The 15,053-nt window shown below is 39.7% G+C and overlaps 1 protein-coding gene across 4 annotated transcripts in view; it reads right to left on the bottom strand.

Annotated features, from left to right (window-relative positions):
- Positions 1-2,288: 2,288 nt before the first annotated feature.
- Positions 2,289-15,053, bottom strand: part of LOC106566236 (sodium- and chloride-dependent GABA transporter 1) — a 62,132-nt gene continuing 49,367 nt past the window's right edge. For 3 of the 4 annotated variants that reach the window (XM_045691973.1, XM_045691974.1, XM_014134126.2), the window contains 5 exons: positions 13,122-13,253; positions 9,548-9,650; positions 9,106-9,206; positions 7,575-7,742; positions 2,289-5,131 (listed from right to left, as the gene is read on the bottom strand). In XM_045691973.1, coding sequence (XP_045547929.1) covers positions 5,024-5,131; positions 7,575-7,742; positions 9,106-9,206; positions 9,548-9,650; positions 13,122-13,253 — 612 coding nt within the window. In that variant the 3' untranslated portion in view covers positions 2,289-5,023. The remainder of the gene's footprint in view (positions 5,132-7,574; positions 7,743-9,105; positions 9,207-9,547; positions 9,651-13,121; positions 13,254-15,053) is intronic. The other variant, XR_006758117.1, reaches the window with a different exon arrangement.

Below are 15,053 nucleotides of genomic sequence, written 5' to 3'. Positions count from 1 at the left end.
TATGTGCTTTAGTTTCTGAGATAATCATAATTCAAAACAGATTTTTTTTTTTTTCAACATGTAGACATACAGATCAGGTCATACGGACAATTCACAGAGGCCACAGTTACACATATAACACCGTAGAGTTTTACAACATCATTTAAGACAGAAAACTGCAGTATAGTAACTTTATACAAAATGAATGGGAACCCTTATTCATTGCACATTTTAGTTATAATAATCTTTGCGGAGACTAAAATGACTCATTTAAACCAGATCCTTGTCATTTGTAGCTGCCTTGGAAACAAACAAGTTTTATCCTTATAGAAATACAACTTTGATCATTTTGTGGAATGAATATATAATCAAACTAAATATATTTATACATATACTGTATATATTCATCTATTTCTATATATATATATATATATATATATATATATATATATTGCCAAACAACTTGATAATTCATATGTTTCGTCTTTCAATTAAAAAAAAAACAAGGTATATTTTCAGTAATAATATTGGCCTGTTGGTTTCTGGTCAAGTTAGGCTGTAGTCCATCTTTAAGGTTTCTCTCTCAGATCATGACATTGGAAACCTGTACAGTCATAACAACAGACTATAGCCAATAACAGAGCCATATATTTAAACAGTTCCAATTTTCAATAATTGTTCTAATTCTACACATTCATTTAGAAAGCATTATTTAAATATTACCCATGTAATGTTAATGTGGTTCTAAAATGGCTGTTATAGAATGTTGTAGTGTTAATGGGGGTTCTAACATGGCTGTTATAGAATGTTGTAGTGTTAATGGGGTTCTAACATGGCTGTTATAGAATGTTGTAGTGTCATGTTAATGGGGTTCTAACATGGCTGTTATAGAATGTTGTAGTGTCATGTTAATGGGGGTTCTAACATGGCTGTTATAGAATGTTGTAGTGTTAATGGGGTTCTAACATGGCTGTTATAGAATGTTGTAGTGTTAATGGGGTTCTAACATGGCTGTTATAGAATGTTGTAGTGTCATGTTAATGGGGTTCTAACATGGCTGTTATAGAATGTTGTAGTGTCATGTTAATGGGGGTTCTAACATGGCTGTTATAGAATGTTGTAGTGTTAATGGGGTTCTAACATGGCTGTTATAGAATGTTGTAGTGTCATGTTAATGGGGGTTCTAACATGGCTGTTATAGAATGTTGTAGTGTCATGTTAATGTGGGTTCTAACATGGCTGTTATAGAATGTTGTAGTGTTAATGGGGTTCTAACATGGCTGTTATAGAATGTTGTAGTGTTAATGGGGTTCTAACATGGCTGTTATAGGATGTTGTAGTGTCATGTTAATGGGGGTTCTAACATGGCTGTTATAGAATGTTGTAGTGTTTATGGTTCTAACATGGCTGTTATAGAATGTTGTAGTGTCATGTTAATGGGGGTTCTAACATGGCTGTTATAGAATGTTGTAGTGTTAATGGGGGTTCTAACATGGCTGTTATAGAATGTTGTAGTGTTAATGGGGTTCTAACATGGCTGTTATAGAATGTTGTAGTGTCATGTTAATGGGGTTCTAACATGGCTGGTATAGAATGTTGTAGTGTTAATGGGGTTCTAACATGGCTGTTATAGAATGTTGTAGTGTCATGTTAATGGGGTTCTAACATGGCTGTTATAGAATGTTGTAGTGTCATGTTAATGGGGTTCTAACATGGCTGGTATAGAATGTTGTAGTGTTAATGGGGTTCTAACATGGCTGTTATAGAATGTTGTAGTGTTAATGGGGTTCTAACATGGCTGTTATAGAATGTTGTAGTGTTAATGGGGTTCTAACATGGCTGTTATAGAATGTTGTAGTGTCATGTTAATGCATCATATTGCAGAAACCTCATCTCTCTAAATACATGGCTCTGTCTTCGACTAGAATGACTGACTAACTGACTGACTGGTGGAAGGAAGAAAAGTCTTCGTTCACAACTCTCATCACGGTAGTTTCATTAGATCATTTGGTCACTTTACACGGCTGTTCCTGAGGAGTTGGACACTAAATGTGGTGAACATGAGTTGTTAGAGAATCACTGCTCAAATGCTGCTTCTGTGATAATAATGCTTATTGTACCCTGTTCTCTGCAGCGACGGGACGTGAGGGATGTTTCTCAATTTCGGTTTTGTAAATCTAGGCCGTGTCACATGTCGTTTGTGTTTGTGCTAATCCCCTTTTCACATGCGTATGATTTTGGTCCGTCTCGCTCTTACATAGAAAACATCCTACAGAGGATTCTAAAAACAAGTTATAGACACATACAAAGTTATTGTTCTTTAGAAAACAAAGATACAATTATAACAGTCTCTCGTATACGTAACGGTAATCTGTGTTTTTTTTTTTGTTTTTGTAACAGGTACTTCAGTCATGTCATGCCAGATGGTTTGAGATCCATACTGGCCTTGTGCTTTTTAAAGGTTAATATACATGTACGTGATAATATTATACAAAGATATGAACATTTGCCTTGCCGGTGGCACTTTCCCATAATGGTCATTGTTTATAATTTGTCAATATTCAATTCCACTATTACAATTTTCATATTTAATTAATTTGCCAATTTAACACATTGTTTTTTTTTTTCTGTATTTCTTTCATACGGATTATAATGTATATCTTTCCTTTTTACAAAATAAGGTGCCATAGGAACATATGAGGACACTGAGGTCCGAACCTCAATTAATTATTTCAAATTAGATTTTTATTAGTTTAATTTAGTTTATTTTTTTTATACTTTTGTTTTGGGGTCTCAAATTACTGTTGAGAATTAGAATAGTTCAATACACAAAAGTGTCCGTTTTTTTTACTTGGGTGTGTATGAGCAGTTTCTCTCTTGTTATGTGTCACTAACCATACTTCCATCCAAGTAAAGCCTTACCATGTAAAAAATAACAAATAAAATCATGACAGATGTGATGGAAACATTAAGTTTCAGTACAATTTGTATAAATGCCGATAGATAATTTCTTCGTTTGACATGGTGGGATGTTTTTTTGTGTCTGTAAAGAAAAAAAAATGTGTTTTTGTGAGAAATGGTGGTGGTAATTACTTTGATGCACAAATATTTATATAATAACCATCATATTGAAGTAAATTTGGAGTCACACGATGATATGGTGTCTGGTCCTCCCACTACGACTCGGGAAAGCATGCAGTTCATTAGGCTGAATATTAAATAAATGATGATGAACTTCACATGGGGGGGTAAAAGAGCACGGTGATGGTCTTGATGCTCTTTTCCAATAAATATGGAAGGTCTTATTCCGTTGACATGATGATCGATGCTGGACTGTTGTTTGACAAATAAAAATATTCTCGCTCTCATCCATAATAATCTCATTATGTAGACTAGCCTACCTGCATCTGTGGGCTGTTTGGTATTTGTATTTAACACAGCCAATTTTTTTTTTTTTGTGACAAAACTATTGGTAGAGCTGAAAATGCAACGGAAACATTCGTTTTTCTTTTGTTTATTCGTCACATGAAAACTTGAGCGAAAAAAAAGTACATTTTAAGTACACTATTCTATCACGTGCTGATTTTTCATCCGTAACAAGTCCATTTGGTGGAAATACACCACTGGTGTGAAAATGTGCATATTTTCTTTATGTGGATTCTAGAGTATTCGCATGAAAATCTGTCGCCAATTTGATGGAAACCTAGCTAGTCAAATAGCCCAATTCAGTTAAACCATTTTTAGATTGGTTAATTCGTCTAGTTAGTCTAACCAGTTATCTAAACTTGTAGTAATCATGGCTGTATTACCGACAGGGCATGCAGGGCACATTCCCAGGGGCCCTGACCTCCAGGGGCCTTGACCTCCAGGGGGCCTGAGCTCCAGGGGGCCTGAGCTCCACGGGCCTTGACCTCCAGTGGGCCTGACCTCTAGGGGCCCTGACCTCTAGGGGCCTTGACCTCCAGGGGGCCCCAATTTATTTTATTTGCTCACTCGCTCAGATATCATATTAACATGACAAAATGTGTAGAATTGCAGGAAATTAGCTTTAAAACCGTAAAAATGTCTCTCCACCGCATGGCAAAATGTGTAGAATTGCAGGAAATTAGCTCTAAAACCGTAAAAATGTCTCTCCACCGCATGGCAAAATGTGTAGAACTGCAGGTTATTAATTAGCTGTAAAAACTGCAAAAAATATATATTCTGTAAAGCGAACTTATTTGTTGACCTTTGTTAATAAAATAGTTTTTTTTTGCTGTCAGATACCTCTGTACGTATTCAATTATATATTTTTTTATCCCGGTGCTGAGTTAATGTGAGTTAATGTGTCGCGGCTAATTGTATAGCTAACAGGCTATGTGTTTGTAGATCCACTGAGGTGAATGAAGATACAATAGCCAATGTGATAACAGCTGAAGTTATTCCTTATAGCCACCCACCACCCTCCCCTTCCGGACACACTAAAACTCAGACCCTGGCTACGGCTCTCTTTACAATAACTTCATTTTTTTAATAGATTAATTAAGTCAATATCTTGAATTAGCACGTTAGTGTTGAATCACATTGGGCCTCCAAATTTAAATTATAATTCAATTTATAGTAACTTTCTAGGTAACAATCTTAGAAAGACTAACATGTTTGCATATGAAATACAAAACTATCACAATAACAGCTGTTTGACTTTCTTATTTCTGTTGACAAACAAATGAACAAAAAAAATGAACAAAAAAAAATTAATAAAATCAAATAAATGAAAAGTAAATTGTAATCAGGTTGGTCACGTTTCCCCTGGAGGTAGGTAATTAGATATCAGACATGGAAGTTCTTAACTACGTCCCAAATGGCACCCTATTCCCTATGTAGTGCACTACTTTTAACCAGGGCCTATATTGGGTAGTAGTCCATATGGGCCCTGGTCAAAAGTAGTGCACTATATATAGAATAGGGTTCCATGTTGGGATGCAAACCCTTGGTTGTGCTTCACCTTGATTACGTTGTTTTCTGCAAAGAGTTGGCCTCGGAGACAGGCTGAATAGAACAGGGTTTAGATGTAAGCTTCTTCAGTGGTCGCTGCTACTGGTGTCTGCTCAGGGCCGTTCTCCTGGCGTTCTCCTTTCACCATCATCGGGGGTTGGATCATTATCCGCAGACGCTGCAATGTGGAGAGAAGGAACGATACATTCAAAATACGTCACACCACTGTGCTGACATCTTTAGGCTGTAAAGTTACAACATTACCATGCTATATGCAGATGCTGTAAGGAAAAATTATATGTCATACGCATCTTTATGCATTCACATTGCTGGTAATACATTGTATCATGCACTAGAGAGCTAGCTGGCTCAGTGTCTGTAAGATCGAGTCTTTCCGCCTGGTGCTCGGCACACGCTAACCAAGGAACTGATTGCTACAATTTAAGCATTCAAGACCGTACTGACTGACACAAAGGGGCAGACAGCTGCTCATCTCGTTGCCAGTGACGACCGCAGTGCTCCATCCTTGACAACACCAGAACCAGCAATTACTGTTCCTTTCACTGCAAGCTGCAGCTCAACAGACGTAGCGGCATGGGACCGACCAGCCTCACACTCCTTTCTGTGACCTTCTTAACAGATGTAGCGGCATGGGACCGACCAGCCTCACACTCCTTTCTCTGACCTTCTCAACAGACGTAGCGGCATGGGACCGACCAGCCTCACATTCCTTTCTCTGACCTTCTCAACAGACGTAGCGGCATGGGACCGACCAGCCTCACATTCCTTTCTCTGACCTTCTCAACTGAACGTCTTACATAAATTGACTGAAAACCTTTCTCTCATTAGATCTCATACCTAAACCATAGCCTACTGTAGCCTATTAAAACAAATTTACTTTAGCAATGATCAATTTCAACTTATTATTCTCTCTCTGTCTCTGTCCATGTCCAAGTCTATGTAGGTCTATGACTAATGTCTTACAACAAAATACATTATCGGCGACATTTGCTGTCCTCAAACGTTTCTAGTAGAATTTCTGTGAGAACCAACGATTATTTATGCGGATTAATATAAAAACAGTAAATCGCCAAGAGCAATATTCCAAACTAATTTTTGGATTAAGTGCCATCCCATCTATTTAAAAAAAAATTACAAAACCCCAGCAGCCTGTGACAAACTCTCTGCTGCAGGAAGATCTCTTTCTGAGACACATACTATGGTTATCTTGGGAATGAGTTGGGAGTTGTTGGACATAAAATGGTCGGCTTTAAGGTCGACTCTGTATACACAGTATGTGAGGAGAGCCCTTGAAATGCCAGGATAGTCGGTTTGATTCCCGGGACCACCCATAAGTAAAACATTTAGGCACGCATGAATGTAAGTCACGTTGGATAAAATTGTCTGCTAAATAGGATAGACATATACAGTCCTTCAGGAAGAATTCACACCCCTTAAAATTTTAACACATTTTGTTGTGTTACAGCCTGAATTTAAAATGGATGAAATTTAGATTTAGAAGGGCACCTATTTGTAGATGGGTAAAAGAAAAAGCAGACATTGAATGTCCCTTTGAGCATGGTGAAGTTGTTAATTACACTTTGGATGGTGTATCAATACACCCAGTCAATACAAAGAAACAGGCATCCTTCCTAACTCAGTTGCCGGAGAGGAAGGAAACCGCTCAGGGATTTCACTACGAGGCCAATGGTGACTTTCAAACAGTTGCAGAGTTTAATGGCTGTGATAGGAGAAAACTGAGGATGGATCAACAACATTGTAGTTACTCCACAATACTAACCTAAATGACAGAGTGAAAAGAAGGAAGCCTGTACAGAATAAAACATATGTCAAAACATGCATCCTGTTTGCAACAAGGCACTAAATACTGCTGCAAAACATGTGGCAAAGAAATTAACTTTATGTCCTGAATACAAAGTGTTATGTTTGGAGCAGCACATTACTGGCTGCATCACGTTATGGGTATGCTTGTCATCGAAAAAGAAACAGAGCTAAGCACAGGTAAAATCCTAGAGGAAAACCTGGTTCAGTCTGCTTTCCAACAGACACTGGGAGACAAATTCACCTTTCAGCAGGACAATAATCTAAAACACAAGGCCAAATACACACTTGTGTTGCTTAATAACAAGACAAAATTGAATGTTCCTGAGTGGCCTAGTTACAGTTTTGACTTAGACCGGCTTGAAAATCTATGGCAAGACATGAAAATGGCTGTCTAGCAATGATCAATAACCAACTTGACAGAGCTTGAAGAATTTCTAAAAGAATAATGTGCAAATACTGTACAATCCAGGTGTGCAAAGCTCTTAGAGACTTACCCAGAAAGACTCACAGCTGTAATCGCTTCCAAAGGCGTTTCTAATAGTGTTGACTCAGAGGTGTGAGTACTTACGTAATCAAGATATATTAGTGTTTTATTTTTCAGAAATGTTTCTTCCACTTTGACATTACAGAGTATTTTGTGTAGATCGTTGACCAAAAAAAAAAAGACAATTTCATCAATTTTAATCCAACCTTGAAACACAACAAAATGTGTAAAAAATCAAACGGTACTTGTACTTTCTGAAGGCAGCTGAGGAAAACAGAAGGTGATGAGTTACCTCTTTGTAATCCCCCTTGAGGTTGAGGAACATGTAGACCATGTATCCTGGTATCAGGAGCATAGAGGATAGGGCCATGCACCAGCCCACTCCCTGGCCCCAGGCGGGGAACACATAGTTGTTCATAGTGAGAGGAACCATCTGGACAGCACTGAACAGGAACACACCCTGGAACACAGAAGAACAATCTGGTCACAACACAATCAACCACAATTTTGAAAATAAGCCTTAGGGCTCAATTGTGTAAATTTGTAAATTAACTTTATGTCCTGAATACAAAGTGTTATGTTTGTGGCAAATCCAACACAACACATTACTGGCTGCATCATGTTATGGGTATGCTTGTCATTAGCAAGGAATAGGGAGTTCCTGTACTCCTTGTTCACCCATAACTGCGTGGCCACACACGCTTCTAACTCAAATCATCAAGTTTGCAGATGACCCAACAGTAGTAGGCTTGATTACCAACAATGACGAGACGGCCTACAGGGAGGAGGTGAGGGCCCTCGGAGGTGTGGTGCCAGGAAAATAACCTCCCACTCAACGTCAACAAACCAAAGGAGCTGATCGTGGACTTCAGGAAACAGCGGAGGGAGCACCCCCATATCCACATCGACGGGACCACAGTAGAGAAGTGGAGAAGGTGGAAAGCTTCAAGTTCCTCAGCATATACATTACTGACAAACTGAAATGGTCCACCCACACAGACAGCCTCAGAAGGCTGAAGAATTTGGCTTGGCACCTAAAACCCTCACAAACCTTTACAGATGCACAATTGAGAGCATCCTGTCGGGCTGTTTCCTAACCTGGTACGGCAACTGCAACACCCACAACCGAAGGGCTCTCCAGAGGGTGGTGCGGTTTGCCCAACGCATCACTGGGGGCAAACTACCCGCCTTCCAGTACACCAATAGCACCCGATATCACAGGAAGGCCAAAGAGATCATCAAGGACAACAACCACACAAGCCACTGCCTGTTCACCCCACTATCATCCAGAAGGCGAGGTCAGTACAGGTGCATTAAAGCTGGGACAGGGAAACTGAAAAACAGCTTCTATCTCAAGGCCATCAGACTGTTAAATAGCCATCACTAGCACATTAAAGGCTGCTGTCCTATATAGATAGACTTGAAATCACTGGCCACTTTAATAATGTTTACATATTTTGCATTACTCATCTCATATGTATATACTGTACTCTATTCTACTGTATATCAGTCTATGTCGCTCTGACTTTGTTCGTCCATATATTTATATATTCTTAATTCCATTCCTGTCACGACTTCTGCCGAAGTTGAAATTGTAAGATATTACTTGTTAGATATTACTGCACTGTTGGAGCTATAAACACAAGCATTTCGCTACACTCGCAATAACATCTGCTAAACACGTGTATGTGACCAATAACATTTGATGTTTACATTTGATTTTATTTGATGTTTAATGCTCTGCTTGAGAATGTTGAAAGACAGAGAAAGGGGAAGAGATATATATATATATAGAGAGAGAGAGAAGACGAGAGAGTACTTACAGCCACGATGAGAGGAGTGAACACGACCCAACACAGCTTCCACCACAGGCAGGGCCTAAAGCCAATCATCTCCTCAATATTGGCAAGGAACTTATCGGCACCTGCAACATATACAAGACAGGACATTGTAGGTCAAAGGTCCTGTGATGGAAGACAAGTACCTGCACTCATTGGAAGCAGATATGGAATTTGGTATGAGCTGCCCAACACCCAAGCCTTTTACATAGACATTTTTTTACATTTTAGTCATTTAGCAGACGCTCTTATCCAGAGCGACTTACAGTAGTGAATGCATACATTTCATAGATATTTTGTTGTTGTTGTTGTACTGGCCCCCCGTGGGAATCGAACCATTACATTGAGCAAGCCCCAACATCTTTGTACATCAGTCAGGTTAGCGATGTCACCGTAGCTCTAACAGGAAGTGAGGTAACTGACTCACCGTAGAACCAGGATATGGAGACGCACTCGAAGAAGACCAGGAAGAGCAGGCACATGCCGCTGGCAGAGTAGTAGTCAAACAGCTTGAACACATACAGCCCACCCTGTTAGACGAGAAGAGAACAGAGAAAGAGTGTTGGATACAGGTTCCCAAGTGTAGAGAGAGGCCGAACCTTGACCAGCAAGACGGGGAGTCCTGGGGGATATAGAGGATAGGAGATAGAACGACTGAGATGTGATGTAGCCTATTAAACTGGTGATGTGGAATAATGTGATGGGTTGAGAGCACCAGTGGTGGTAGCTGGTGGAGGGTTACTGACCCTAGCTGCCTGCCTGTCTCCCTGGGAATTTTCAGGGCTCTGGAGCCCAGCGCTAGTGAAGGGTGGAGGGAGATGCAACGCTAGACTGGTACTGCAGAGCTGAGGTGAACAACTGATTAGGCCGATTGTTTCAATCCAAGAGGGATGCAGACATTAATCTCCAGTGACAGATGTGATAATGGCACTGCATCTCAGTGCCTTAGTCTCTCACGCATGGGGCATGAGACACACACATTGGACCCTCCTCACACACACTGGAACCTCTTCACATAGATTGGACCCTCTTCACACACACTGGACCCTCTTCACACACACTGGACCCTCTTCACACACACTGGACCCTCTTCACACACACTGGACCCTCATCACACACACTGGACCCTCTTCACACACACTGGACCCTCATCACACACACTGGACCCTCTTCACACACACTGGACCCTCATCACACAGATTGGACCCTCTTCACACAGATTGGACCCTCTTCACACACACTGGACCCTCTTCACACACACTGGACCCTCTTCACACACACTGGACCCTCTTCACACACACTGGACCCTCTTCACACACACTGGACCCTCTTCACACACACTGGAACCTCTTCACACACACTGGACCCTCATCACACAGATTGGACCCTCTTCACACAGATTGGACCCTCTTCACACAGATTGGACCCTCTTCACACACACTGGACCCTCTTCACACAGATTGGACCCTCTTCACACACACTGGACCCTCTTCACACACACTGGACCCTCTTCACACGGAATGGAACCTCTTCACACGGAATGGAACCTCTTCACACGGAATGGAACCTCTTCACACGGAATGGAACCTCTTCACACGGAATGGAACCCCTTCACACGGAATGGAACCCCTTCACACGGAATGGAACCCCTTCACACGGAATGGAACCGCTTCACACGGAATGGAACCTCTTCACACGGATTGGAACCTCTTCACACGGAATGGAACCTCTTCACACGGAATGGAACCTCTTCACACGGAATGGAACCTCTTCACACGGAATGGAACCTCTTCACACGGAATGGAACCTCTTCACACGGAATGGAACCTCTTCACACGGAATGGAACCTCTTCACACGGAATGGAACCTCTTCACACGGAATGGAACCTCTTCACACGGAATGGAACCTCTTCACACGGAATGGAACCTCTTCACACGGAATGGAACCCTCTTCACACGGAATGGGAACCTCTTCACACGGATTGGAACCTCTTCACACGGATTGGAACCTCTTCACACGGAATGGAACCCCTTCACACGGCACACTAATTTCTCATTGAAAAATACTACTTTTATTTCCTAAAATCTGGCCAATAGTCAGTGAGTTCACTTTTCAACTGTGCCTCCAAATCGTTTCGAAAATATGCTGTTCTACATCACGAGCAGTGTAACAGCGCCAGCTTCACCTGGGAGATCTGCCACCGGACTGCCACTTTTCTGCCACCGGACTGCCACCGGACTGCCACCTTTCTGCCACCGGACTGCCACCGACACTGCCACTGCACTGCCACCTTTCTGCCACCGGACTGCCACCTTTCTGCCACCGGACTGCCACCTTTCTGCCACCGGACTGCCACCGCACTGTCGCTGAATGCTTCCTTATGGCAGCATATGGTAATAGGCTATACTATTGATTTAACCAGAGGCATTAACCCTGTAGCATTAACCCTGTAGCATTAACCCTATAGCATTAACCCTGTAGCATTAACCCTATAGCATTAACCCTATAGCATTAACCCTCCTATAGCATTAACCCTGTAGCATTAACCCTATAGCATTAACCCTCCTATAGCATTAACCCTGTAGCATTAACCCTGTAGCATTAACCCTCCTATAGCATTAACCCTCCTATAGCATTAACCCTCCTATAGCATTAACCCTGTAGCATTAACCCTGTAGCATTAACCCTGTAGCATTAACCCTGTAGCATTAACCCTCCTATAGCATTAACCCTCCTATAGCATTAACCCTCCTATAGCATTAACCCTGTAGCATTAACCCTATAGCATTAACCCTGTAGCATTAACCCTGTAGCATTAACCCTGTAGCATTCACCCTGTAGCATTAACCCTATAGCATTAACCCTGTAGCATTAACCCTGTAGCATTAACCCTGTAGCATTAACCCTATAGCATTAACCCTGTAGCATTAGCATTAACCCTGTAGCATTAGCATTAACCCTGTAGCATTAACCCTGTAGCATTAGCATTAACCCTGAACCACAGGCCATTATTCACCTCCTTTGGTCACTAGCTCAGCAGGGATTCTGGGACCTGATTCACTGCAATAATGAACATTATTTTTGCCCAAACAGATTGTGAACCCAAATGTGTAACTGATTCAGGTGGAGGGGGGACAAAACATTGAAATATAATTTGGGTTGGATGTAAGGGGGAGCAGATTTAGGCTATGTCATCTTGCCTTCGGGAGATTTTATCTGTTTAATTTATTTAGTCTTACACAATAGCTGATAGTCATTAGAACAATTCCCATCCCCTACAGTTCGGCTAAAATAAAGACTAATTAATGTGTTTATCTCAGCAAGAACACTACTGTTATTACACATTCTTTTATTATTTCACTTTTTACAAAAAAAATTCCTGGTGTAATTAGGCTATTTGAATTATGATATGACAACTTATCTTTGAAAATACTGGACTGGACTAGACATGGATGTGACGTGACTGGATGTGACTGGACTGGACGTGACTGGACTGGACGTGACCGGACTGGACTAGATGTGACTGGACTGGACTCGATGTGACCGGACTGGACTAGACTGGACTCGATGTGACCGGACTGGACTGGATGTGACTGGACTGGACTGGACTCGATGTGACCGGACTGGACTGGATGTGACCGGACTGGACTGGATGTGACCGGACTGGACTGGACTAGATGTGACCGGACTAGACTGAATGTGACCGGACTAGACTGGACTAGATGTGACCGGACTGGACTGGACTCGATGTGACTGGACTGGACTGGACTCGATGTGACCGGACTGGACTGGACTAGATGTGACCGTACTGGACTGGATGTGACCGGACTGGACTAGATGTGACTGAACTGGACTGGACTGGATGTGACTGAACTGGATTGGACGTGACTGGACTGGACTAGATGTGACCGGACTGGACTGGATGTGACGTGACTGGACTAGACGTCACTGGACTGTGTGTGTGTGTGTGTGTGTGTGTGTGTGTGTGTGTGTACTATACCTGTGTGATGTTGGACAGGCCAATGATATAAGAGACCAGGCAGACGGCAGCGATGAAGAGTTCTCTTCTTCCTCTCAGAGCCCTGGGGAACTCATCCACCAGCGCAGTAATGAAGCCCTCCACCGTACAGAACTACACAGGAACATAAAACACATTAGATCAGCCCCCCCCCCTCCTTTCAAAGGCTTTTCGGATCAATTTCCCGCAGGAAATCAGTTGGGCTCTCAACTTACTGTTGCTAGGTAGAATAGTAGAATAAACCGGATTGTGGCTCAGCAGTTTTTCTCTTGATATGTCAGTCACTGACATTCACACAATAGACCCACGTCAGCTAAACCTTTTTGGGATTGGGTTAATTAGTCTACCGGCCAGCTATCTAAACTTAGTAGTCATGGTGGAATTACCTCCTGAGTATTGAAAACTCATATTCCTGTTATGAGGTATACAATTGAAAAAAAATCTTCTGTCTACGCGATTTGTGTAGAATTGCAGAAAACATGTTTTAGATTTTCTCTACACTCAGTAGCAAAATGTGAAGAATTACACAAAATTTTAACTAAAACTTTTAAAAATGTCTCTCCGCTGTCTAGATGGGGTACACTAAGATGTTTTGCTACCAGTGTGTGTGTGAGGCGGGGCGTTCACTACCACACATTATATAATACTATACAACACATTATATAATACTATATAGCACATTATATAATACTGTACAACACATTATATAATACTATACAACACATGATATAATACTATACAACACATTATATAATACAGTACAACACATTATATAATACTATATAATACTATACAACACATTATATAATACTGTACAACACATTATATAATACTATATAATACTATACCACACATTATATAATACTATACCACACATTATATAATACTATACAACACATTATATAATACTGTACAACACATTATATAATACTGTACAACACATTATATAATACTATACAACACATTATATAATACTATACAACACATTATATAATACTATACAACACATTATATAATACTGTACAACACATTATATAATACTATATAGCACATTATATAATACTATACAACACATTATATAATACTATACAACACATTATATAATACTGTACAACACATTATATAATACTATACAACACATTATATAATACTATATAATACTGTACAACACATTATATAATACTATATAATACTATACCACACATTATATAATACTATACCACACATTATATAATACTATATAATACTGTACAACACATTATATAATACTATATAATACTATACCACACATTATATAATACTATACCACACATTATATAATACTATATAATACTGTACAACACATTATATAATACTATACCACACATTATATAATACTATACCACACATTATATAATACTATACCACACATTATATAATACTATACCACACATTATATAATACTATATAATACTGTACAACACATTATATAATAATATATATCTATACCACACATTATATAATACTATACCACACATTATATAATACTATACAACACATTATATAATACTATACAACACATTATATAATACTATACAACACATTATATAATACTATACAACACATTATATAATACTATACCACACATTATATAATACTATACAACACATTATATAATACTATACAACACATTATATAATACTATACCACACATTATATAATACTATACAACACATTATATAATACTATACCACACATTATATAATACTATACAACACATTATATAATACTATATAATACTGTACAACACATTATATAATACTATATAATACTATACCACACATTATATAATACTATACCACACATTATATAATACTATATAATACTGTACAACACATTATATAATACTATATAATACTATACCACACATTATAT

This window comes from Salmo salar, chromosome ssa12, assembly GCF_905237065.1.
Source record: "Salmo salar chromosome ssa12, Ssal_v3.1, whole genome shotgun sequence".
NCBI classification, from domain to species: Eukaryota; Metazoa; Chordata; class Actinopteri; order Salmoniformes; family Salmonidae; genus Salmo; species Salmo salar.
The sequence above is the reverse complement of the archived record's forward strand: the minus strand, read 5'-3'. Positions and strand labels throughout refer to the sequence as shown.